Source organism: Platichthys flesus, chromosome 18 (genome assembly GCF_949316205.1).
Source record: "Platichthys flesus chromosome 18, fPlaFle2.1, whole genome shotgun sequence".
NCBI lineage: Eukaryota > Metazoa > Chordata > Actinopteri > Pleuronectiformes > Pleuronectidae > Platichthys > Platichthys flesus.
Window position 1 is genome coordinate 10,998,461 of NC_084962.1, and position 26,518 is coordinate 11,024,978.

At 42.2% G+C, this 26,518-nt stretch overlaps 1 protein-coding gene across 1 annotated transcript in view; it reads left to right on the plus strand.

Moving 5' to 3' along the window:
• The window catches only part of nbas (NBAS subunit of NRZ tethering complex), a 145,421-nt gene that overhangs the window by 21,344 nt on the left and 97,559 nt on the right, over window positions 1–26,518 (plus strand). The window contains exons 16-26 of the mRNA XM_062411298.1: window positions 3,724–3,849; window positions 4,173–4,324; window positions 4,869–5,009; window positions 8,930–9,008; window positions 11,312–11,416; window positions 11,806–11,942; window positions 15,040–15,126; window positions 16,266–16,419; window positions 22,770–22,955; window positions 24,869–25,042; window positions 25,429–25,562. Of these exons, the coding sequence (XP_062267282.1) occupies window positions 3,724–3,849; window positions 4,173–4,324; window positions 4,869–5,009; window positions 8,930–9,008; window positions 11,312–11,416; window positions 11,806–11,942; window positions 15,040–15,126; window positions 16,266–16,419; window positions 22,770–22,955; window positions 24,869–25,042; window positions 25,429–25,562 (1,475 nt within the window). The remainder of the gene's footprint in view (window positions 1–3,723; window positions 3,850–4,172; window positions 4,325–4,868; window positions 5,010–8,929; window positions 9,009–11,311; window positions 11,417–11,805; window positions 11,943–15,039; window positions 15,127–16,265; window positions 16,420–22,769; window positions 22,956–24,868; window positions 25,043–25,428; window positions 25,563–26,518) is intronic.

Sequence of the window (26,518 nt, forward strand, 5' to 3'; positions counted from 1 at the left end):
TGCACATTGTGTGGGCCTGAATAAACTGAGGTGTCATGATGTTGTGGGATCAAATCATTTTGTGAGACACTGATACGACACAAATCCTTTTAAAGCATCATCATATCTTGACATGTGTTGCCAGGCTAATTCTGTATTAATTATGAGGACAACAACAACGAGAACAACTGCTACTGCCTAAGAACTATATACGGCATAGTAATAAGACGACATGCTGTAGACTGAAGACTTCATTTGGAAACACAGTCTTTGCAGTAGTGATTGGTGGATGGAGCCGCAGTATCAAGGTCCTGCCGATACAGGTGCTTGACCAATCGCAAGTCAGTCTCAGCTGTCAACAATGACATTTAAAAAAATGTATTAGAAATATGAACGCTTTGACGTACATCAGGAGGAGCTGCTTAAAACAAGTGGTTATCTTTCTGTAGCTCAGTTTAGTCAATCTCCCTCCTCCATGTCCTATCCACTAACATGGAGGAGGTGGGATTGGAAGCCAGCCAACCAGAAGCGATCAAGATGCTTCAGCTTCACTTGTGGTGAGCAGTCAGTCCATCTTTATAAAAAGCCTTTAGCTATGTAACTGAAACTGGTACTGCGGTAATTAAAGATAAACGTAAACATGATGTCAAGCTATGTTTTCCTTCACACATCCATATGTGACTCAGGTGTTATGTTTATCACCATCTTGTTTTCCTGATTAACGCTGCTTTGTATGCACATCACTACAGTGATTCTCTGACTTATTGTCTGTCAGGTAAAAATTCGTACATTGTCTACATCTTTGATTTATGACCAAATATGTGTAAAGTTAATTAATTTCTTATCATGCTAGACGTTCACTATCTTTGTCTTTGTGAGCGTGATCACAGGCTGATTTAAAGAGCTGATATATGGTGAGAACAGCTGATCGTGTGGCTGTCGATATTTGGTCTTGTTATTAATTTAGTGTGGTAGGTTACATACACAATTTATCTATACAGCTTATTATTTTGAAATTCCCCGGCTGACATTGGGAGAGTGTTAGGGTATCACAGGGTCAACATACAAAGACAAACAACCATCACACCCATATTCACCTATGGTCAAGTTACAGTCTCCAATTGGAGTCCCACGCAGACACAGGGTCTCCAAACACAGAAAGACCTCGGCCAGAGATGGAGACTGATCACTTTCCGTCCCCTGATTCATACTTTGGCTTTTCTTTCCAGGGCCTGGCCTGTGGCCACCTCGTCTGAACATCGTCAACATTTCTTTAGTTTTCTATCAGTCATGGTGGTCAGGTACTCCGCCACCATGTACTCTTTGTTTAGGGTTGAGCAGAATAATTTAGTTTGTGATTTGCTGGTTTCGTTCCAATATAATTAGGTTGCCTTGGGTCACATTGTTTTGTCTGAGATCTTGTGTGTGTGTGTGTGTGTCTGTCTGTGTGTGCGTGAGTGTGTGTGTGTGGGCTGAGAGCTTTTTGATTAGCTGGCAGACGGGACTCTTATCTATGTTCACCTCTCAGCGCTGAAGGGCCTTGCACTGATAGGATTCTGGGTCGCTAGATTGGAGGTGTTTATAAAATTTGATGGCTCTCTTTTTAATTTGAATTACATTGGGGTTAGTGGCCAAGTTCTGCTCTGCATGTGTTATTGGCCACGTGTCTGAAAACTCGGAAGTATATTTTATCACATTTCTGCTTGCAGGGCTTCCAGTGGATGTTTTTCCCATTTTGGGGAAGTCTTGGCTGGTTAATGGATCCCACGCTTCACCACTGTAAAAAGTAATTGGACTCGTCACTGATTTTTAGATTCTAGCGCCACTGCGCCAGTTCTAAACATGAATTTTAACCAGATTTTCTTTTTCTTTTTGTGGCGTTAAAGTCCACTTTGCCTTTTCATCCAGCACATTCACTGCCATGCGAAAATGTCCAGTGGAATTGATACTCACAGCCTAAATATGTATTATGATTTCCCATATTTACAGTCGGTGGCCATGCTAGTCTGAACTTGTGGAGAATGTCCAGGCTCTATAGTACACAGTAGAGCCTGGTCATCAGAAAACATCACACATTGGACCTCTGTTTCCTGCTGTTATACCACAGGCTGTAGATTCTCATTGATGTATTGATGTTGAAATGCTGCTTGAAGTAATTGGTTCTTTTGTTTCCATTGCACATCTGTTAATGATACCTAATAGATTTTAAACCCCATGCCGCTAGTAATTAAAGGGACCCTCACGCCAAATACAGTAAAAAGCCTGTTTTGAAAATCTCCAAAACCACAATTGTTTTCATTTAGCTGCACTTGTGGCAAGAGTAAGCTTCTTGGTTCGTATCCCAGTTCAAATTCCTGTGCATGCGTGGGTTTTCTCCGAGCGGGAGTTCCAAAGGCATGCAAATTGGGGTTAGGTTAATTGGAGACTCTAAACTGACAGTAGGTGTGGATGCGTTTTGCGGGCGACACCAGGGTGTACGCCGCCTCTTCGACCAATGTCAGCTGGGATTGGCTCCAGCTCCCCCGTGACATTTAATGAGGATGAGTGGTATAGATAATGTGTGCTAATGAGACTGGTGAGGATAAATATGTCCTTACCATGTGCGATGGTAAAGCATGAATCCATGACCTTCATGCAGGACGTTGATGTCATTGAGGGATTTACCTACACAGGAGGTGATGTTGTCCTTGTCCATACAGCTGGTGACGCATGTTAGGAGTTAAATTTGTTGCCACTATGGAATATAGGTGTAATTAATATCAATACATTGCTCACGTGTAATTCTCCAACACTCACTTTGTGCTGTATTCCTGCATTTGACCAACATGTTTTAACTTTTTTTCTTTTGAACCTAACGTTATATTCTCGACTCATTCATAGTAATGGGGAGATGTAGGAGCTTTTGGTTTTCTTTGAATCTCACTTCCATAGTTTGTAGTTTTCAAGGACTTTTTGAGTTAGTAAGTCTGTTCTCTGCGGTGTTGATCCCAAATAAGTTCTGAAAAGTTCAGGCCGCCTGTCTCCATCCTATAAGACCAGCTCCTCAGGCGTAGACTGACGAATCTCCTTTGCCCATGCAGATTTTCTTTCTTCAAATATCCCCCAAATATTAGATTCCTCTTTAGTCTCTCTCCTTATCCCTCTGCAGCAGATCCAATTCAGTCTGTGTCACATTGCTACACAGATTGAAATCTGCATGTTTGAGTTGTTCCCGTTCAGTCTTTAAGTATTCATTGTGCGTACTCAAGGATTTCAGAAGTGACATAGCTATTGCAGAGGCTTATTTAAAACCTTCTTTGTCCTTCACAGGCATGAAAAAAGTGGGCCATTAACTTTTCTGTCTCCTTTTACTTGGGGATTTGCTGTAAATATCACGTGGTTTGAATTCATTTAATGTATTTTGTTCAATTAATTCTCTCGATTAAATAGGTAAATAGCCCTTGGATGATAATTAGGTTTAAATAAAACATTAAAAGTATATCACAGAAAAGACAATGGATTTATTGTTTTGCTGTCATGTTGTTTTGCTCCCAACTTTAAATAAAACATCAGAAAACTTAATTTGCTACTTAATTAGAGCTGCTGTCTGCTCCGTTCCGACACTTATCTACTTCACCTTCAAATGAATATTCATGTTCTTGTCTTCTCTGATTATATACATTTGCTTCTTCGCTGTCTGTTCAAAATATGCATACATATTGGTTTATGTCCTCGTAATGCGTTTTATGTGCATTTCTCTCACAGATTGACAATGAGGAATATGGTGAGGCGCTCTCTCTTGCCCACGCGTATAGTCTGGATTCCGATCTGGTCTACCAGAGACAGTGGAGGAAAAGTACGGTCAGCATCGCCTCTATCCAGGATTATCTGGTAAGAAATGAAAGAAATAAGAAAGACAGATGTGAGCAAATGAGGATCATGGGTGATTTAGAAGAGAGAAAAAAGAGTTTTGGCAGAGCATCAGGGGTTTATAGTCTATTAGATGACTGGTTATAAATATACAGTAAATGTGTTTGGGTTAGATGGAGACGCAGACACTGAAGTGCAGCACGACCCCGTTACTCTATTTCACGCATCATTTTTACCAATTTGTGGCAAATTTTCACCCCCCCCATACTGTACCTCATTTTAGTTCACCATTTCTTCTGAACTCATCCCTGCTCCCTCCCCGCCCCCTTCATTCTTTAACCCAGAGCAAGATCCGCAAGCGCTCGTGGGTGCTGCATGAGTGTGCGGAACGCGTCCCGGAGAATGTTGATGCTGCCAAGGAGCTGCTGCAGTATGGCCTGAAGGGAACTGACCTTGAGGCCCTCATAGCCATAGGGAACAAAGAGGATGGGGGCAGGTAGGGCACACACGGACACATGCACACACGCCAACGCAATCCTTCCACAAACATAATCAGCTAAAACAATATCAACATTTAATAGCTTCCTCCTGAATCTCATTCTGTCTGCCTCCTTTTGTTTATTACCTCCACCAAAGAGGGAATTGTTTTTCTTTTTCTGTTCATCAGAAAGCAAGATTACGCAATAACTGCAGGACGGGTTAGAACTAAACTTTGGGAAATAAAATGCAAAAGGAAACAATCCATAACAAATCTGTTGTGGATCTTGATCAGAAGATTTCCCCAAAAAATGCGAGAAGTGTTTCCAACATTTTCTGTGTTTTCACAGAGAAATTCATGGATCGTCATCAAAAGAGCAGGCTTGTTTAGGGGATTGATAACTAGGAATATTTGAAATTTGATCCAAATCCAAATCTAGTGAACTTTAATGTGAGCTCATAAGTAGACTGTTTGGCCTTTGTGGAGGTATATGCACTCTCTGAGTGCCCTTTAACTTCATATTTACTTTGCACCTCTTTGTGATTTCACTGTGTTTTCCTAGGTTTATCATGCCAGGAGATGTTGACCTCGATGACCTCCCTTACGAAGACATCCAGTCGGATGACGAGGAGCTGGAGGAGAAGAAGAAGGAGAAGGAGAACACGAAGAGACAAGAACTGCTGGCCAAGGTGGACTTTAGCAGGTATGAAGCCAGCTGAACAGTTTGTTAGTCAGCTTTGTAGTTCAGTAAGTAAGGCAGTAAGTAAGTAAGGAAACATATGAAGACAGGAAGAAGTCGCAGCCGGGCAGAAATCCTGCCAATATTCTAAATGCATGAAGATGAGAGGATTTATTTGAACTAAATCCCCGGGACTAGTAGTTACACACACCATCCTTCAGCTGCACTCTCTTACCAAGCATCTGCCTGTCTGGTGCAAGTTACCAAATCCCGTATTTTAAATATAATCCTTTTGCAGGATAATACTCCTATTTCCTCACTTTGCTTTTATGACAAATGAATAAAAACGATGCACAAACACCAGCTTCTAAGTGTCAGCAGCAGTTGTTAGGTGGGTGGTAAAATCCCACAGAGAAAAAAGCAGACACTGACCCATGTCACTGCCTTGTTGGCAGGTTGTTACCTGCTGTTCGGAAAGATTAAATTAAAGTCATGATTACTCCGAGTATCAACAGGGAAGAGTGATTACACTATTCAAAATAAAGAAAAGGAGAAATGGAGGTGAAGGCATTTAACAAAACCAGGAGGAAATGGGAGCGAATGCTGCCACATCTGAACCGTGATTGTTTGATTAGGTCGCACGCCGGAGTGGGGATCATAAAGGCAATGACATTAATGAGGATGAGGGAGCGAGAGAGGGAAAAAAAGCGTTGGTGGAGATTAGTGGGTAATCTGCTGGAGGTAATTTATGCCTTTGTTGTCGAGTGCCCAGGGAAAGACTAATGAAAAACCCTTTAGTGATCACTAATCACCTCTCATGCACAAACACACACGCACACACATACACATGCTCACACACCTGCATAATGAAACACTCCTCAGCCTAAATTCACACACATATTTACACGTGTGTATTAAAATATCCGAATACAAGCAAAAGGAAAATATGCATACTCTGAAACGAATGATTTAAGATGCATAGCCATGTGTAAGTAATTACTGTAGTTACAGGTATTTAAAGCTTTGTAGTTGGTCTCTATTGTTCAACAGATGAGCCAGTGAGTCTCCAGTCTGCATTCAAATGAGAAGGAGCAGAAACAGTGGAACATAAATCCCTCGGTTCCCTTTTTATTTTCCTCGTCCTTTTGCCCGTTTGATTTTCTTTCTGTTTAGCTCATTGTGTAATAAAACTGCTAATCTTTATTTCAGGCCTGTAGTCTGTGGTAGATAAAGAAAAGATGGAGGATAAGAGAGAGATATAAGGGGGAGTAAAAACAATCGATAATTTACAACATTAAAGAAACCATTACATTAAATCCACAGTGAATTACCTCCTTTAAATATGCCTATTTTTCTCCTTCCCCTACATCTGAGTCAGAGTGTCAGCGTGCTCACACATATCCCCAATACGTACGTACGTGCGTGCGTGCGTGCGTGCGTGCGTGCGTGCGTGCGTGCGTGCGTGCGCGTGTGTGTGTGTGTGTGTGTGTGTGTGTGTGTGTGAGAGAGTGTGTGAGTGTGTGAGTGTGTGTGTGAGAGAGTTGGGTGCCCCTCACTAATGGATCCAACCATGTTGCCTTGAGCCCCGTGGCTGAGGCCAGAGACAGATAATAATTCTCTTAATTTCTTTTTAACTACACCACCATTACAGAAATGGCTCGGTATCGATCACAGTGGCTCCGACCATGTCTGTGTGTGTGCTCTTTGTGTTTGTGTGTTGCTCTTGTGTGCAGATGAGGACTGTATTTAAATATCGACTGTCACACAGTGCATCTCGTGTCCTGCTACATGTTGGAAGGTTGACTCTGTGTGTGTCTGTATGCTTGAACGATATGATCAATCAGGCCCATTTTCTATCACCAGCCAGAAGAGTGTAATAAAGCAGTTCTTATCCCATAGGTTAAACAAGAGTAAAGAATTCTTCTTGAAGTCACTTTTAAAGGTCACAGTTAAAGGTCCAGGGGAGAATCACATTTTCAGTAACTGGAGTCAAATCGACTCAATCGACTTTTGCTGTCCTATAAAAGATACTAAAAGATCTTAATTTCCCTCTTAGTTTAAAGTACCCAATAAAATGATGGATGTTAATGTACTTCTCCAATCCTGTCTTGTTACTGCAAGGTATAGTCCTCCAGCCCTAATCAATGTGTTGCAGTTGCAATTATCCTGAAATGTAATGTCACATAAAATGTAGACTTAGTCAGCACTTGGTTATCGCTGTCTATATTTGTTTTGTATTCTTTACGGTCATGCACCAGTTCAGTGTTGTTTGTTTTGCATGTTTTAAAACCTGTCGTTTCGACTGCATGCAGGTGCTTTCACATTTTGGCCTCTTTCTCATCAGTCTGCATAACAAAGTGACTCAGAACCAACCAAGGACCATTATAACTGCTGCTCTGGCTCTCTGCATGCAACAACAAGATGGACAATACTGCAGCTGTTGTGTGTATGTATGTGTATGTGTGTGTGTGTGTGTGTGTGTGTGTGTGTGTGTGTGTGTGTGTGAGAGAGAGAGAGAAAGAGAGAGAGAGAGAGGGTGAGCAGGATGGGGTGTAGAGCGTGAGGATGAAAGCATGCAGTGTGCTACAATGCCTTTGTGTTCATCTGATCAGAATCCGACCTCAGTCAGATTTCTCATTTTTCCATTTTAATCGTGTGTGTGTGTGTGTGTGTGTTTGTGTGTGTGCTTTAAGTGTCCCATCCACGTGCATGCAAAGTATTTCTGTCTGTTTATGCAGTCCAATTTTGTCCCTCGCACTCTCTGATAATCGCTTTTATCTCGGACCACATTTCCCGCGCGTGTGTTTCCGTGCCTGCATACGAGTGTGTTGGCCTGTTTATGCATTTCAATATCTGGCCAGTACAGTCATATTTGGGTTGTGTGCAGAGATAGAGGAGTGATGCCATCTGCTTGTAATAACCTGCCGCTCGAATTGCTTTGAAATGCAAGATGCACACAAACACGCAGTCACGCACACATACACCTAATAGTTTTCCAACATCTCGTACCATCTCCGCTCCATCTCTATCCCGCCGCCGCTCTCCTCCCTCCACCTCCACTTTTCTTACTTTGCGGTGAAGAGGCAGTGCAAAGTAATAATTACCACCAGCGTGAGTGCTAAGCCGCGACTCTTTGATGTGCCAGAGAGTGTGTTCAGACACTGTTAATCTCTGTTAGCCCAATGTGGAGGAACCCTGATACGGCCTGATAGCGCACTCTGTAATGAGGGATTAAGGATTAAGATGGCGGTGGAGGGGTCAGCTCCCCTGTGTTCACACTGCGCTTGATCCAGGCCCTTTTCAGAGCGCTCTGGCCACCACTTCGACCTGCTCAGGTTATATACTTACGGTGTGAACTCGGAGGGTGTGAGTGAAGTGATTTGGGCGCACCTGACCATACAACGAAGCCTTGTGGCTCCTTTTCCTTGGGAACAGCTTGAGTGATTGAATTGCAGGTAGATCCCCGTATAGCCCAGTGCCTTGGTGTTCGTGGTCATCCAATTTATTTATGGTCGTGATTAAATGACATTGAAAATGGATTTGATTCACATGGAGGCGATCACTCACCTCATTGACATCAGGCATCCCATACATAACACTGAAGGGTTCTTATGGTTATAAGAACTTGATTTGTTGCGCTTAGAAAATGATTAGATCTGGAGGGCACTATGTGGTACTGTAGTCCCCGGTCCCAAGCATTGTTATATACGGTAGGCCCCTGTGGGTGTACTGTATAGGGTCAACCTGCAGTAAATTTAAAGCCATGTGTGTTAGTCCTGTGAACAGACTAATCCTGAAGTTCGATTTGGCTTTTTTGAAAAGAATAAAAGTCTATTCAGATCTTGTAATTTGAGAAGAGCTCTTGTTTTGTGTTAAATGTTGTATTGTGTTGGAAAGCTTGTGTTGTATGATTTGTGTGTGTGTGTGTGTGTGTGTTTCTGAAGGCTAACTCTGGAGCAGAAGGAGCTCTGTCGGAGCCGATTGAAACTTCTCTCCTACCTGGACCGACTGGCCACATATGAGGTAAAAATAGATTCTCACAAATCAACATTGAAACACAACCTGAAGCCAAACTGATCAATGCAAATTTGTAACGGTTAAATATATTTAATTAGGGCGTTATTCTATCATATTATCTACTGTATCAAATAGATTATAAAGAGTGGAATCATGCTCCCACAAATCTCCATTGAATGCTTCTCGTGGGCCTGCAGTCCTGAACTAGTCTATCTTAACAGACACACTCAGTTAAGGAATTACCAAAATTAATGATGTTATACATGTGTTTGTGTTGAAAACAAATTAGATCTTAATCATTTGATTTACATGTTTCTAGAAATTACAATTTTATTTTTTTCCAATAGTTAAGTAACAATAGCTCAACATAAGAGTTGGGTACTATTCACATGTGAAGCAATTCAGTTCCAGTAATTTGGTATCAGAACCTAGCTGTACCTTTTGTCAGTACTTTATTTCCCATTTTCTACGTTGTTCTTTAAGTTGTCACAACTGTAATGTTGCCGTTTAATATATCCTCCCAAACAACAGACATTTAATTTACTATTGGTTTCATACTAAGGTGTCAGACATAATAAAACATATCACTTACTCCCACAGTGGCATTATGTTGGCAAACACTAGACAAAATGCTAAGCTAATGCCAACCAAGATGGTCAGACCCTTGTTCTAGTTTTCTGTCCATTGGCAAATAGATTATTGGATTTATTATTTCCGATCTAGATGTAATAACTAACAGATAAGCAAATGTCACTACATTTTCAGAAATGTCTAGCAACCTATTCAGTGCAGCTAGTCCTCCATCAGTGTCTACCCTTGAACCCTCGAGCCAGAACTACAATTTAACAAGGAAGAAATACTTGGATAATGACTAAAACACACAGATAGATATTTACGTAAAATATACCTATTTACTTATAATGGCCTGGCAGGGGTCAGTGGTTGTAGAGAAACAGTAATTGACTGGATCAGCCACTCATTAGTCAGGGCTGCTCATTTGCAAAATTCAGACACAAGGCTTCCTCCTAATGTATGTGTGCCTGTGTTAGTATAAATAAAAAGATAATGTTGAGATGTGGGGGTTTGTGGGGGTTTGTGAGGATGTTTTCCAAGCTAATGACTCATTATGAAAAGCGTTGCTCACGGGATTGCAGCTTGCTTCACTGAGACCTCACAGGAAGCAGGTTGCGTTTCATGTACTATTAACTACAATTATCGTACTTTGAAGGTGACGTCTGAAGTTTGGAGGTCACTAAAGGACCATATTACCTGTTCGCATGTTTAAATGAGCTCATGTTTTAAATTTTTTTACCCGTTGGCAACTTAATGCTTTCTCGTTTCCTGTCCAGTCAGCCGGAGATCACACACTAGTCTGGTAATCTGCTGCCTGAGAGACAAATCTCGGTTTGACACATAGAACATATGGTTTTACTAAACCAATAGACATCCAGTGTATGAGTGTTAGTGCAGGAGAGATGGATGGATGGAAGCTTCGATTCAAACTTTGACACAGGCAACTTCGGAAACACTCTGGATTTTAGATTTACGAGTAGCATTATCATGCACACACTTCTCATCCACAATAAATCACAGATGAACAGGACGACACTTTCTCCGTTCTCCTTCTCTGGAGAGGAGAGATCAGATTTTACTCTGCTACATATTCAACACCGACATAATGACGTCTCTCTCTTTATTTCGGACATTGTCATGGTAACTGCAGCAATTTCCTCTTGCCCCAATCCATTTGCTCTGGCTGTCTATGAATATGATATTAGGGTTTTTATCATCCCGACTTCGGCCGACTGTGTCTGCATACGACCCATTCAAAGGCTATCCATCAAGACACACACGCACACACGCACACACACACACACACACAAACGGCCCCAAACACACACAGACATACACACACAGTCTGTCTTACAGAAGGCTACAGAAATTGTATACACACGGACCCACATAAATCCTTTCAAGCCAAAGGCCATGACAACAAATGTTCCCTCCTGACATATGCGTATGCACACACAGACACACACAGACACACACACACATGCACACGCACACACCTTCCTCAGATGGTTCAGACAGCTGTACGCTTGAATGTTTAAAGAGCATCTCTGTTGACTTTGCCTTATTGGACTCATTTGCAGTCAGATCATCTCCTGGCTCCTCACCTCTCATCTTTAGTTTTACTTTCTCTCCGTTCACTCACTCCATCCTCTCCGGAAAGATAAACATCTGCTTTGAAAATGCATTTTTATGAACCACTTTTACCCCCCTCTCTCTCTCTCTCTGACACTCCGCAGGAAATACTCGGTGGCCCTCACGCAGCAGAGCAGAAATACGACGCAGAGTTCTTCAAGAAGTTCCGCAGTCAAAATATAGTTTTGTCCGCGAGGAACTATGCCAGGGTAACATCAGATTCCTGCACACTCCCTACCTAATTGTCTCATTTGATCTATAGCTGTCTGCAATTCGGTTTGGCTCTATTTTGATTAGTTGTGTTATACAGCAGGGTGCTACTTATATCTAGCCTCTCATTGACGTAAATCTGCTTGAAAGAATAATGCAAAACTGACAACTGAGTGTGTATACAGCCTTTATAGGAGTTTTGAGCCTATTTCGTTTCCATGCTTTTTCATCAAACCTTCCTGCTTTGTGTTAAATAGTTTCATGTGTTTACATATGTTTACCTTTCGTTTCTTTGAGTACTGTAATCTTATAATTTTTGGGGGGTTTGTATGATTTAAAATCATTTTATTTATAAATATGTTGGATCGTACATATTTTTTGTCTACAGGAGAGTAACGTGCAGGCTCTGGACATCCTCTTCACGTACCATGGAGCAGATCTCCTCCAGCACCGACTAGCCATCCTTAACAATTTCCCAGAAACCACCTCTCCACACGAGTACACCATTCTGCTGCCTGAGGCCAGGTGAGAACCCCATCATGGTGTCTCTCCCTCCATCCGTCTATCCCCTTGTGGTGAACATGAAAACACCATCAGGGAATTTCCTAAAATTTGGGACAAACATTCACTTGCACTCAGGGTTAGGGTGATTGGTGGAGGTATACAGTCGTTAGGAGGTCTAAAAGTAAAAAGTTACACATTTACCCAAACTGAAAAACTAGTAGCCTGTAATTTTATACTCCCATATAGATGTTTTTTGATTCTCCTCTACAACAATTGCCATTATGACACATAGAAACTTCTGGGTCACAAACCCTTCCTTAGATCAGGAAATTTATATTCACACCTCTCTGGAATGTACAAGGCTCCCTTTTCACTATATCCCGAATTGAAACCATTCAACATGAGAATCACATCCCTTATGGAGCACATGCTTAAAGACCTTTTCACACGTTGGCTCCTTTGTTCTTACCTTTACACAGCGGGAGTCTTCTTGAGTCCTTGAGGAACACACACCCACACACACATGTTCTTCCAATACACTAGTATGAGCTACAGCTTCAGGGCTGACTCTGTCACACAGGAAAGAAAATAATAGGAAAGAGACTCAATGGCCACTTTTTAAAAATGTACATATAAAATATGAACACCTTAAAATGATACAATACTGGCTGCAATAATTGCAACAGTAGTTCTTGTTCTACTTTCTCGCCTGACAATACATTTCAGCTGTGAGAAAGAAAATGCACTGAAGGGGGGAACTTTGGGAGAGAGGATGTGAGAAGGAGATGATGGAGGAGTGTGTCAGAGGGAAAGAAATCATTCCTCACACCCTGTATCAGAGGTGACAGACTCTGGTTTTCTCCTAACCTTCATCCAATTACTTCACAATTCCTATGTTCTCTCTGTGAGTATTTAATACATGTAAATACCACAACTACATTTCTAGAAGAAACACATGTACAAGGCTTGAGTCCCCTGGAGTCCTGAGCTAAAAAACATTTACCCTATAGATATAACTGCTCATATAGTAGTTACACACGCAGGCACGCACACATACACACTCCACTATACTGCACCCTTTTGTTAGCCATGTCTGAGTTTGTATGGAGGTCAGGCGGCTGTGGCTCTGCAGTGGGCATCCATCATGGCTCTGCCGCTGTGGGGCAGTTTCCTATTTTCCCCAGCCTGTGAGCACCAACTGCTGCCTCAACAGCACTCGCTCCGACACTGCAGCAGAAGGAGCCGGCCCAAGCCATCTGTTTGGAGCTCACTCACTATTTATTTGCCTTGCTTCACTGGAAGGGGGGGAACTTTCTCCTGTAATATTGATCAGGCTCTATAAGGGAACCCTGTCCATGTGGAAGAATGCAAAATAGGTTTTGTGTTTTTGTGTTTTTGAGAGAACTCTGCCTGCAGCTCGAAAGGGTTTGGCCCAGTGGAAATGATAATATACTCAAATGCCATCTCCATATTCCTGCCGCCCCACTTTCACCTCGTCTCTCACTCAGGCTTAAGAAGAGTAGATTAGGGGAGGGGACGTGGAATAACTCATTCCTCACATCGATATCCGAACGCTCACACCAATATTTACTCTCCACCCTCTAACCCGGCTGCCTTTAATGAAGAAAGAAGAGCTTCAGTGAACGACGGGAAGAAAAAAGAGAAAAGAGAATGAGATTTTGAAGGGATAAGCAGTGAGATTTCTCGATATTTGTCATCTTTTAAAAGGAGGAACTGGTGTTGAAGTGTTGGTTAAAAATAATTCCCTCTACTTTTGCATCCTGACATAAATCAAATCAGCTTCTTGGACATTTCGTGATTGCATAGAATTTATGGGTGTGTTTTAAAAAAAGCTGCAGCAGCGTGAGTGTGAGAGTGTGCGCTCTGCGCTTGTAACTTGTAGATGATTTGTAGCCTGCACTATCTCCTCGAGTTTAACAACAACAGTACTTATTTTTCTCTCTACAGACAAATAGAGAACATGATGAAAAGCTTTAATCGCAGGTGAGGGGGGGAAACGGCTTCTGTTCACCCCAGTGTCTCGGTGTGTGTTGGTGCATTTGTATATTTCTGCGTGTTCGTCTGTCTGAGTCATGTCACCAGTAACACGCAAGGTTACAGAGTCATTCTTCACTTCCCTATTCAGCCTTACCTATTTGTCTTCCTCACACCTGTCACACTCAAGGAGACCAGGAAGAAGGAAGGCATAGCACCAACATGGAATTCAGAAAATAAAAGCCCTTGCTTTTTACAGCCGAGGCACGACTCAGGCTCTTTTTCGAAAAGTTCTTTGACTTGTTTATTAATGAGCTTTAGTTTTTTTTCTCCTCTGTTTCATGTTTCTACTCTTATTGTTCTGTGCTTTTTCCATTCCCCATGTGTTGCTGCCGCTCAGCTGGGTTTTGCTATAGTTCATGACCATGTTTAGTATGAGCCCTGAAATTTCTGTGATGAATTATCAGGTGCGATTATAGGTGGGTGGGTAGGAGTGGTTTATTTTTGGACCCCTGCTCATTGGTTTTTGCCCTGATATGTTTTTATGACCCCACGACAGCAAAAGCCAGTGGTCGTAGGTGTACCATTCTTGTGAAGCCCAAGAAGGAATTTCTTCAAATTTGGCACAAATGTCCAGTTTTACTATAGGATGAACTGATACAATTTAGGTGGTCAAAGTTCAAGGCCCCTGTTACCTTACAAAACCCTTTTTTACCTTGTGAATGCATAATCTTAAGAACGCCTTGAGAAAATCCTTCAAATTTGGCACAAATGTTCACTTCGAGTCACATTTTAGATTTGGACGATGCATTGGTTGGCGGAGGACTACAACCTCATAGCAGAAAGAAACCATTACATTTGGGTGTGGATCCAGATCAGGGAGCCGATCCAGGAATTTCTTTTCCCTTAATTAGGTTTCGCCTTTTGAAATTTTCACCAGTTTCCCACCTATGAGTGTGTGAAATTTGGTGCAGCTTTAGTTGAATTTAAAGGGTCTGTTGGGGCTTGGGTCAAATTTACACTTGTGATTTTCCCTAAAACTGACCCTTCTTCAAATTGTGTATGTTTCTCCTCCTTTCTGCCCCATGTCTTATTCTGCCTCCTTTTTGTTTTGCTTTCCCAGTCTGGATGACAGAGGGGAGTTGGTATTAATTCCATGGGATGAGCAGAGACACAGAGAGATGGACTGGTGCGAGACAGAGGAGTGCAGGTAAACCGTGACATCACTCTCTATATAAACACGCAGCATCATGGCATTGCAGGGAAAGCATTACAACAAACCAAGCTTGGACAATAAGATACTGTATTTTATAAAAAACTCTTACCCTGCCCATGATTCGAACCAGTAAAGGACAGATGCTTATGTTGGCATCATTATGTGAAAACGAAACATGACAATCCTATTTTCCAAACAGAACCATAACAAACTAATACCAGATCTCGTTGCACCGCCAATTTATGCGATTTGCCTGCTCATGTATGGAGGCCAGCTTCATTTGCAATTTTATTTTCGCAAGTTTTTTCTTTTTTTATTGCCGTCTTGTTCAGAGTCACATTATCAGCTGGCAGCTGCAGCCTCCTTGGCCAGGAACTGCAGGGTGAAATTGTGATACCGTGTGGAGTTGCGGTGATGCCAGCGATGTTTAAGACCTTGTTTATGACATGTATTGTCTCACAAGCTTTTTTTTATTTTGTTCTTCCTCTGCTTCTGTGGTTTATTCTCCATATTTGTATTGTTTCATGTTTTCTCTCCCCTTTTGGATCCAAACCTGTCTGCTCTACAAGGCTGGTGATTTTAATTTTTTCATTATTCTCAACAAACCCATGAAAAGATCCAAAGCAACAGAGTCTGCCTCCTAATTCTCTCTGACCCTTTCTGACCTTCAGCCCTAAACCCATTAATCCTTACTCAGAAAGAGTGTCATTAAAATTAAAATATTTAAACAGGGTGGACTCAATTCCCAAAATAGTTTTTAACAAGCTTTGGGTAATTGATGCATCCATGGAATTTTACATTATAAAAAAACTTTAATTTGATCTGCTAACATTTTGCATGTGTATTGTTAGGAGTGAGGAAGTGCAGTTTTGAAGTTGGTATGACTTGGGCATGCAGTTCATTAATATTAATATATTAATAAACCTATGGTATAGAGTTTCTAGATATATCTTACACTGGCTTTAAACATATACAAACGATTCATTGTTGATTTTGGTCTTTTTGGTTTTGCTGATTATAATAAATGAGAATATCCCCCGACCAATTGCTCCCCTAACAAAGTGTGTGAATCATTAATATACAGATGTTTAGCAAATCACATATAAAACTCTCTCTCCCCATGTCCTCCTCAGAGCGGTGCTGGACCAGAACTTGTTCGACGACGACAGTTTCCTGTACGAGGAGATTCCAGAGCTGCTGAGGTTCCGCACAGCCTCACCCCCCATCGAGCTGCTGACCGACTGGTATCAGAGCAGAGCCCAGGACATCGATTCCTGCTCCAAACAGGTGCGAACACCAGTGCACTCCAACGTCTAACCAAGCATTCAAGCTCTTTGTCTTTCCAACAACTAGTTCTGTCACTTTTCCCGTGAACCATTGAGTGCAACACTATACATGTTATCTGAATGTGTGTGGTGTTACCCCCCTGTGTTAATATGGTTAATGCATCTGGCCCCTTGGTTGGAACTGACACCATAAGAATTAGATCATCAGTTTACCTCCGTCTTTATCTTTTAATCTTTTAGTCGTGGCTTTATACTGGGTGAGTGTCTGTTCAGGCAGCTGGCTGCAAGGAAGTGTTCCTCAAGCGTTTTGCCTCTCAGCAGCTACCACTTGAACAAAATCAGGGGACACTCTGTTGTCCCCACTTTCCCCTTGGAATTAGTATTTTTTTTTTCTCTAAATCCAACTGGTAGAAATTTCTCTTTTTGATGGTAAAACCTGTTTTCGCACCCTGATCAAGCATCTGGCAACTGGGAGGACTGGTGCCGTTACAGATTGCTTACCTTCCCTTTCTCTTCTTTCATTGGAGGAGAAAAATGTGATGAACAGGGATTCAGGCTGCGGAAGAGATGTGCCAACCTCCATCAGTCAAGGTCACATTGATTCTATCTGTGACAGACATTATCATATTTGCCATATGGGCTTCTAATGAAGAGTAACCACAGCTTCTGTCATGTGCAGCTCTGTTGCTGTAACTGAAAAATAGGACTTGATAGGACTTGTTTAGTGGAGTAATGGGATGTAACTGCCGGAGCTGCCCACTCTCTCCACCCACACAATCCACACCGCGGCCCCCTCGCCTCTTTGCCTCCTTCACAGTGATGGATCAAGGTTGTCACAGGGCTCTCTTTTGTCTTTGTGAAAGGACTAACTAGGGTGCAGTCATGTCTTTCCCCTTCATCTCTCCATTTCATCCCCTTCACTGGGTGTAAGGAGGATGAAGGAAGACGATTTGGGGGGGGGGGGGGGGGTTGTGTGTTGCCCTATCTCCAAGACGACTGGAGAGTCTTTCATCATCCTCGCAGGAGAGAGACAGTGAGTGACAGAGTGTTTGTGTAGAAGGAGGTCTCTGTTAATGTCTAGGAAACACACAGGCTCTCGCTTTCATTCTCTCTCTTGTTCCCTTTTAATTAGCCCTCATCTGCTTTTGCTCTCTCACGCGTTACTCCAGGAGCCTCATGGGAGCATCCCTATCGCTTATGTCTCCTGCTCTTTCACACACGTCTTTTTCTCACTTTCAAACTCACACGGAGACGCGACAGAGAGAGAGACACCGGCACAACACTGTTTCCATTTTCTGAGCTCCCTCCCCCCCCCCCCTCCTACCCTCTTTACTTTTTTCATCTCATTTGTTCTCCCTCGTTTGCATCCTCCTCCCATCCTTCATCTGGCCGTGTTTATGCTTGGGAGAGCGATTTAATAGAGGAAAATGGGGTTTGATTAAAAGGAGCCACATCAGAGGAAGCGTGAATGTTCTGAAGCAGTCACAGAGCGGCAGGAAGCAAGGCGATGAATGGGAAGATTGACAAGATGACTCAGAAAGAGAGAGAGAGAGAGAGAAAGAGAGGTTTGAAAAATCAGAGAATGGAAGTGCAACCAAAAGAAAGAAGAAAAGACAAGTAGCTGGGCCAATGCAAAATCCCCAGTTAGGATAGAGTACGTTACAAACAAAGAAAAGGGGAGGACAGCACAAACAGAAGCTGAGGTAAAAAAAGAAAGTAATCTCATGAAGAGCGCTGTCTGTGGAAAATGAAAATAACCAGTTGTAAGGGAAAGGAAAGAAATAAGGGGTGTTAAAAACAAGTGTTGTTTGAAACACCGTTTGCAACAAAATGTCACAAAATGAGCAGGTTTACTTGGAAAAAACAGAGACAGGCATACAAAGAAGGCAAAAGGCCAGTGTGCGAGTTCAAACAAAGACCAACCAAATATACTGTTGAACATGTGAAAATTATGTTTTTTAAAGAAAGGACGGAGATCGGGAGGCAGAGGACAGAAGTTTGGTAAAGAGTAGAGTAGACTCAAAAGGCTGGATCAGGTATCGGTGACATCGTCAACATCCGTCCTGTGTGATCCGATTGCAAGTGGTCAGTGCTAAGTTCAGGTCTGAAGGCATATAAATGTGGCCTGAATGTCTCTTGAGAGCCAGTAACTCAAACCACATCTGGAGGTGGCAGGATTCTTTTAACTGTGAATCCTGCCACCTATATGAATGAACTTTAAATTCATTCATATGACGTCCTGCTCAGCTGACGTCCTCTGACGTCCTCTGACCAGCTACAGCCTCACAATGACTCAAAGCTTTTTTTACTCTTCACTGCCACAATATCAACACATAATGGTTTCTATTTGTTTCAAACAGGTCAAATGTTTCGTCAATATTACAATCACGTTCCACAGCCAGTATTGTTTAATCAAGCTCCTCCTGAAAATGCGCTCTACCTCTACTGCGCTCTCTGCCTCACAGAAACACACACACACACACACACACACACACACACACACCTTGAAACAAACACAAGCACAGTGACATCAGGCACATCTATAAACTCAGACTGGGTGAAAACAAAATAGTTTGATCTTCACAAACACAAATAACTCATGTGATCATTTTCAGATCAGTAACGCTGTCCACTTGTGATCGGATCAGCCTGGTCACCCAAATGCATCCTCAATGCGTACTGAGATCTGATCACACTAGCCACGTTGTCAGGTGTTAACAGGACTTATGTTTATGTCTAGATTCCCGGGGACTACATTGTCTGTCGGTAGTGTGATGGTAGACCTATTTCGAGAAAGGACCGCTGATATTGTATGGCGGTAGCTCAAAACAAAGGTTCAGCAGTCTACAAGCTTTTTATACTAGCAACAGCTAAGTGTGACCCTATAGTCGCTTCCAAACAGTGAAGTATACACTTATAATTAAACCCCGATATCAGATCGGTACTCTGCATCAGCTGATACCCGAAGCCCAAGTGCTAGTTTCAGTCTCAGGACTGAAAAAAGTTGGATTGTTGGGTCCCTATTGGAGGATAGACTGAGAAGGGGAGGGCATGGAGTCAAGGTGGTAATTAAAAAGTGAGAAATTTAAACATCTGAATTGTCTGCTGTTGGCGGGGGAATCTATCTCTGGAGAGCAGGAACAGGAGATAAGGAGACTGGGATGGTGAGAACTCAGAGGATCTTTACTCACAGTGAGATCAATAGATTCCCCTCTCTCGTGTCTAATTGCTCGGGCTCTGACTCGAGGTGTGTGTGTGTGTGTGTGTGTGTGTGTGTGTGTGTGTGTGTGTGTGTGTGTGTGTGTGTGTGTGTGTGTGTGTGTGTGTGTGTGTGTGTGTGTGTGTGTGTGTGTGTGTGTGTGTGTGTGTGTGTGTGTGTGTGTGTGTGTGTGTGTGTGTGTGTGTGTGTGTGTGTGTGTGTGTGTGTGTGTGTGTGTGTGTGTGTGTGTGTATTTTACAAATGAAGGCAGGCAGTTATTTATTCAGCCAGAAACTTGTTGAGAGAAACTGAAGAGGACGAGGTTGCAGAACCTCTGTGTTTATGTGCATGTGCAAGCAAGATGCTACTCTAACCACTATGTCAATGGGCTCTCCTCTGAAAGGTGGAGAGTAAGCAATCATCACTACAGGGGCCCAGCAGCATCTGCTATTGATTGGCTTCTATCCACAGGTGGATGAGCATCAATTGGCTGGGCATGCTGCCAGCATGGAGGTGGTCGAAAATTGATTGGTTGCTCTTCTGGATGAAATTTTATCAATGCGAGTAGTCGGAAGCCCCAAATCTTTCCTGTTGTGTTGTCCAAGGACTAATGATTGGATATTAGTTGTGACTGATGGGCTCTATCTGGGCTTGGATTAGATATTGTTGTTTTCTTTACGTTTCATGTGTTCACAGCAACGGGGTTTTCAATTATGTGCTGCCTCGCTTTGAAGAACCTCGGTTACTGTCCAAACAATGCAGAGAGACGGCACTATACAGTACAACATCAATAACAACCACAAAATGTAATTCAGCAAATATCACGTAACAGAGATTAAACATCACTGGTTTCACAAATGTGGGATATCTGCAGAGCTTCTGTGCTGTGTTGTGTTTGACTATAGTGCTTATTGTGTTTCTTCCACAATTTTTCCTTAATTAGATGTTATGCTGGTAGAAGTCGTATTTGAGAGGGATTACTTCATTATCCTGCAGGACTTCTGGAGAGAGTTATTTGTTTTTGTAACATAAGTCGTCTCACACAAAAAAGTAAAAGTTCCACTCAGACAAACCGGGTGGCAGACGCTCAACGTTACAGGGGCGTACAAATTCAATAATCTGAATTTAGCCCTCTTGATCTTCCTTCCTTGATATAAATCTTAAATATTTTTCACTGTGGGCTTAAAAAGTATTTACTTTACTTGTTGAAATCTTTAGAAACCCTGCTGTAGGATGGAAGCAGCAGTAATATTTAAAGAGTCAGTCCATCACTTTGCTCCAGTCTGAAAAAATGTCTGAAAAACTGTTGGATGGATTGGCAGAATGTTCTGAGTTTGGTGATCAGAATCTTCCTCTAGTCTCACCTGTCATGAGAGGTTGGATCCTCTTCACAGTTGTTGGGTTTTCATGCTCACGTTCTTCACAAACTTCTCCTTGTTCTTTTCATCACGGACCATGATCACGTCACAACTTCAGTTTAAACTATATTTTTGGTTGTGTTTTACAATTTGGCTTCATCTTTACAATACACATTACAATGTCCCAGAGCTCCTAGTGTTGCTATGAACAAACAAAACACAAGGGCCTTTGCTAGTCCCAGACTCACACAGCTGTCGTTTTCACAATGCAGTGCAAACATCCACATACTTCATCAAATCTACTCAGGCCCATCTGTATACATGGTTTGTGGTCAGGTGCATTGTGAGTACATGATCTTGAGGCGGCAGATAACTATTGCACTTGCTAATTAACAAACTCCTGAAGTCAACTACATAGTCATGCGTAATTCACTTTTAATACAAAGCTGCTTTATCAAGAGAGTTATTCACACCTACATAGGCGGGTGCACAACACATGCACACTTGTTACACACACAGGTGGTCTGCTTGCAATATGCCAGAGTGCAACTGCATCTGGCTTTTAAAGGGAATTAGAGATGGCTCTCTGGTTGCTTTATTGCATGTCATGCCCAGAGCACACCCCTGATTAATTAAGAGTACAACCCTTTTTTTTTTTAAACAAGAGCCTGACAGAGCAACACTTTCTTTTTCGGTGAAATGAGCTAAAGTGGATTTGGACTCGTGCCGCATACACGTCAGAGCTCGTGGTTGGATCGTTAAAATACAGCCAGAGAGAAAAGACTTTAATAATGTTCAGAGTGTTAAATATGCAACATGAGACGAAGGATGAGTTTGCCATCACTCGATGCTGAAAAGGCATTCAGCATAATTAAATGGCCTCTCCTGTTTGCAATATGAGAGTGGTTTGGATTTGTGACAGCATTTTTTCCAATGGATAATGACACCAGTTAAAATGGCGGCTTTACATCTTATGCCCTCGGTTCACGTATTAGCTCTACAGTCATATCATTTTCATTAGCTTCCAAAGAGAGACTGTGTGTTTGTCTGTATGTGTGTGTGTGTGTGTGTGTGTGTGTGTGTGTGTATGTGTCTGTATGTGTGTGTGTGTGTGTGTGACGAATGCATTTGATACCGTTCCTTCTGTCCAATTTATATTTTCTCTTTTGTTTTTAATGTCTTTTCATGTTTATTGCCGTCATCATAGTCGACAGGCTGACCAATCCATTTGTTTCATTTCTATGCCTCTGTCTGTCCGACCCATTCTCTTGAACGCAATATCATAGGAATGCCTTCTGGGATCATCTTCAAATTTTGAACAAACGTTCACTTGGACTCAGGGCTGAACTGATATTGGTGGTCAATAGCCAAAGGTCAAGGTCACGGATGTTTCACCAAGTAAATGTTTTGCCTTTTTAATGTGTTACCTCTGCACCACTTTGAGGGAATCCTTTCAAATTTGGTACCAACCTTCCCTTGGACTCAAGGATTCCTATTAATATTATCACGTGCAGATTTCAGTATTAGCAGACACACTAATTTGTAATGTTAATTACTGGGATAAGGCGAGCGGTAGTTAGATTTATGGAAACCGTGTGGTTTGGGATCAGCATCTGTCAGGACGACTGGAAATACTTTTACGTCCGCCAAGGAGGATTACGTTTTCATGCCTGTTTGTGTGTTTGTTAGCAGGATTGTGGTTTGCTCTCTCATTCACTTTCATCTTCTAATATTCCTTTTTTATTTCTTTTCCTCTTTCTTTCTCTCTTATTGCAATTTCTCACCGTACACCAGGTGGACTGCGCCCTGTCACTGGTGCGCCTGGGGAAGGAGCGGGAGATCCCAGGGCTGACGCTCCTGTGCAATGACTTGGTCACCATGGAAACGATTGTGTACGAAACATCATGCGAATTGAGTCTGACTTTTAAAGAGCTGCAGCAGTTAAGCGACATCGATAAGCTCCGCCTGCTCATGAATAATGTAAGTTGGACAATTTGCACCTTTCAGATTTTACATTCTCACCTTTTCCTTGGCAGACGTTTTGTCATAATGTTCTTTTCAACCGATAATTAGTTCTTATTTTATAAAATGATTTAAGGAAGTATATTTAAATTGTTTGCAGGGTGTTGGTCTCACCGTTTATCACAGTTTTATAAAAAAGTTTAAAGAAGATCATGTTGTTACTGATATAGCCCCCCCCCCCCCCACCCTATTATATAAGTATTTTTCATTTATTTATCATAATCTGTAATTATTGTAATTATAAACAGTGTAATCTTTTTTATTCACAGGAACCGAGGTGTTAATTGTCTAAAAGTTAGATAATAGATCACTTTCAGGCTATTTGCCTACAATTACATTTCATTTTAAAGCTCCAGACTTTTGTCATTGACTTGATTGTACCTTTAAAGAACATAATGTTCACCAGTAACAGCTTGAATAGGAAACAATCCAACTGCAGTGATGAATAGAAATCCCACAGTAAATCAGTTCCTTTTCATTCCCTGAAATCCCTGATATCTGACCACATGAACCGCCGATCCAAAGGCAGCGAGAGAGCTAGGAAAGCCAGTCTGCAGCACTTAGTACAGTTACAAGTCCCCTTGGAGTACATAATATGAGCTGTCCTCTAAATTGTCGCTAATAACTGCCAGCTTTCGCCTGTGAGGACCACTGCCAGTAGGATCTGCCATATAGGCAGGCAGCCAGCTAATGTTGCTGACTGCACTAACACATGCTGTTTGACTGGTTCTCCCTTTGGGCGCTGTGTGAGTGTGAGTGAGTGTGTGTGTGTGTGTGTGTACGTGTGTGTCTATGAATGTTTACCAAACTTGCTCAGATTAAATCTCCCTCCTCGCCTGTGTCTGACGTCTTTCTTTATCAGAGACGCAGTACAGCAAAGTAAAATGTTTGTTGTGGGTGTGCAAGTTTGCATTTAGCACCTGCACACCCCCCCCACGGCTGCTCTCGTATCTTTCAGAGCTGGCACATAGCTGGTGCAGATCCCGGCACAAATCTGACATGCATCCTCACAATCCACAGCAGAGCCCACATACAGTACTGTGGCTATTGTAGCTCAAGTTTAATCACATGGCACGTTATCTTGTAAATGTAGTTTAAAATGTATTTTAAGTGTTCTAAAAGCATTAACACTGAGGAGATGTTCCTATTTATATGAACAAGAAATGTTCTCACAGGGTTTGTGTGTAACCTTATTTTATCTCCCAGCTTTCACACACAATCTCTGCGGTAATCTTCTTTTGGCATGACCCTGTCACTGTGTCACACTCCATTTCAATATCTGACAGAAATCTGTCAAGTGGATTTCTTTGGAAAAGATGAGTTAATTAGTTTTTTCACAGAGAGAATAAATCTTTACATTCATGGGTTTGACTATGCGGAGGACAAAACATGTTCAGCGGAAGCATTATCAATGTTTGATTCACATGCGCTTAACTAAAGACTGCTGGGAAATAGTAGTCACATTAGTTGGGAAAATATATGTTGTCAAGCATAGATTTACGCATTTTTCTTTTGGTGAGTATTTGTGGAGATAAGCCTATATAATATTAACCATTTCGTGGTGACACATGGGCAGTCAATTGCATATCATCTTTGGTTCTTCTTTAGAAAAGACCTTATTTGTTTTGTGAGGCTTGTTTTATTACCAAACTTATTTCTCAGTGCAGGAAAGGCAGGAACTGTTAAAAAATATATATTCTGTATTTTTGAAGATGGGAAAAATGTCCAGGATAAAAGGGTTTTGCCCCTAAGCATAAACTTGATATGACAGGTGCTATAAGTAAGTCAATGGGTGTGTTAGGTACTTGATTCCATCCATTGTATTATTCTGTATAAAATGTGTCTTTGAGTAAATGTCCTTCCATCACCAGTCCAGCACCGAGCGCTACGTGAAAGATGCTTTCCAATGGATGGTGCCGTTCCTGCACCGCTGTGAGGGACAGACAGAGGGCGCCGCTAAGAGTCTGCTCAGAGAATACCTGGTCAGCCTGGCCCAGCGAGACCTCGCGCTGCCCCTCGTCGTCTTCCAGCACTCCAAACCTGACGCAAGTATCCACACACTCCCCGACACCAGTGTAGAGGCCGTCACGCCAGGCCAGCCATAAACAAAGGGACGGCAAAATGGAAGCACACACTCCCACACAGTTCGTCATGTCAGGTCTAGTGTCATAGCCCTGTGCTATAAATGTTATATTTATGAGACCATGAGGGCGCAGCCAAGGACAGGTCCCCTGGCCATTAAAAAAACATGCAGCGCATCACACAAACACTCAAAAAGGAGGAATACACTCCAAATAAAACATCACCACAGTGTGTTTGTACAAAAAGACTACAGGGTTTGTCGTCCCTTCCTACACACAAACACACACACAAACACACACGCACACACCTACACAAACTGACTTATCCCCTCCTCTCCTCTCCTTTGCAGTGCCAGCAGAAGATCATTGGGGACCCGGACCAGCTGATGGTGGTCGCTCTGGAGTGCATCTACAGCTGTGAGCAAGATGACCAGCTCAGCCTCTGTTATGACATCCTGGAGTGTCTGCCGCAGAGGGGCTACGGGTCAGAGACACAAACAAACACTCACAGAGAGCCAGAACAACACACACACACACAAGTCAAGTCGACTTATACTGTTTAATTATGTAAAGGTATTTCACCTGTTTCCCTTCCACCTTTCCCTTCCCTCCTCTCTCCAAGGAGCTGTCAACTACGACAGAGTTTTAGAGCCATGATAAGGAAACGAAAGTCGGAATTTTAGCATAAAATAAATAAATATCAGTGGATTAGTCTAATGCCTGTGTTAAAATGACGATTATGGAGCTTCTTGTTAAAGCTACCTTTAGTTAAGGTCTCACAAATAATTCAATACTTCATATTTTGTCCAATCAGCACCAAAATATCAAGTATCAGGACTTTGAAAAGACTGTGAAAGAAAGAGGAGTTGAAGGTTACGTCTATCTGACATTCAAAGAGGATTCGTATTTTCTTGTAGTCTGGAATTTTTTCTTTCCTTTAACACCTTCAATCGTAATCAGCAAAACCCAAACCCAAGTCTGTCTTTTCCCTCGCCTCCGTTCCTTCTCTGTGACACATTTTATTTTATATGGCAAGAGGGTCCGTCCTCTAAGTGTCCCACAAGGCTGTGTGGGTCTGCAGTGTGTCTGAAGGAGAGTGAATGATAATCAGAGACGTAACAAGGGAAAAGTGTGTCAGTCTGGCTTGAATTAATTCAAACGACCATTCTTTGATGGCTTTCTCATCCTTTTCGCACCTTAATTGGAACATTGAATTACAACTATGAGGAGTGCTGGTTGTTTTGGCTGCAACGAAGCAACCGAACTTTTCAACAAGTCATCTCTTGACCTTTTCAACTGGCTCACATGGCTCCCTTAAGCTGCTCGGTGGTGTGCTGCGCTGTGATAATGTGTATCTCCGCTGCACACTCACAGCGGGGGATAGCTGCACAGAAACAAGATTTTATGGAACAGCTTGGGAACAGGGACACTCTCAGCCCA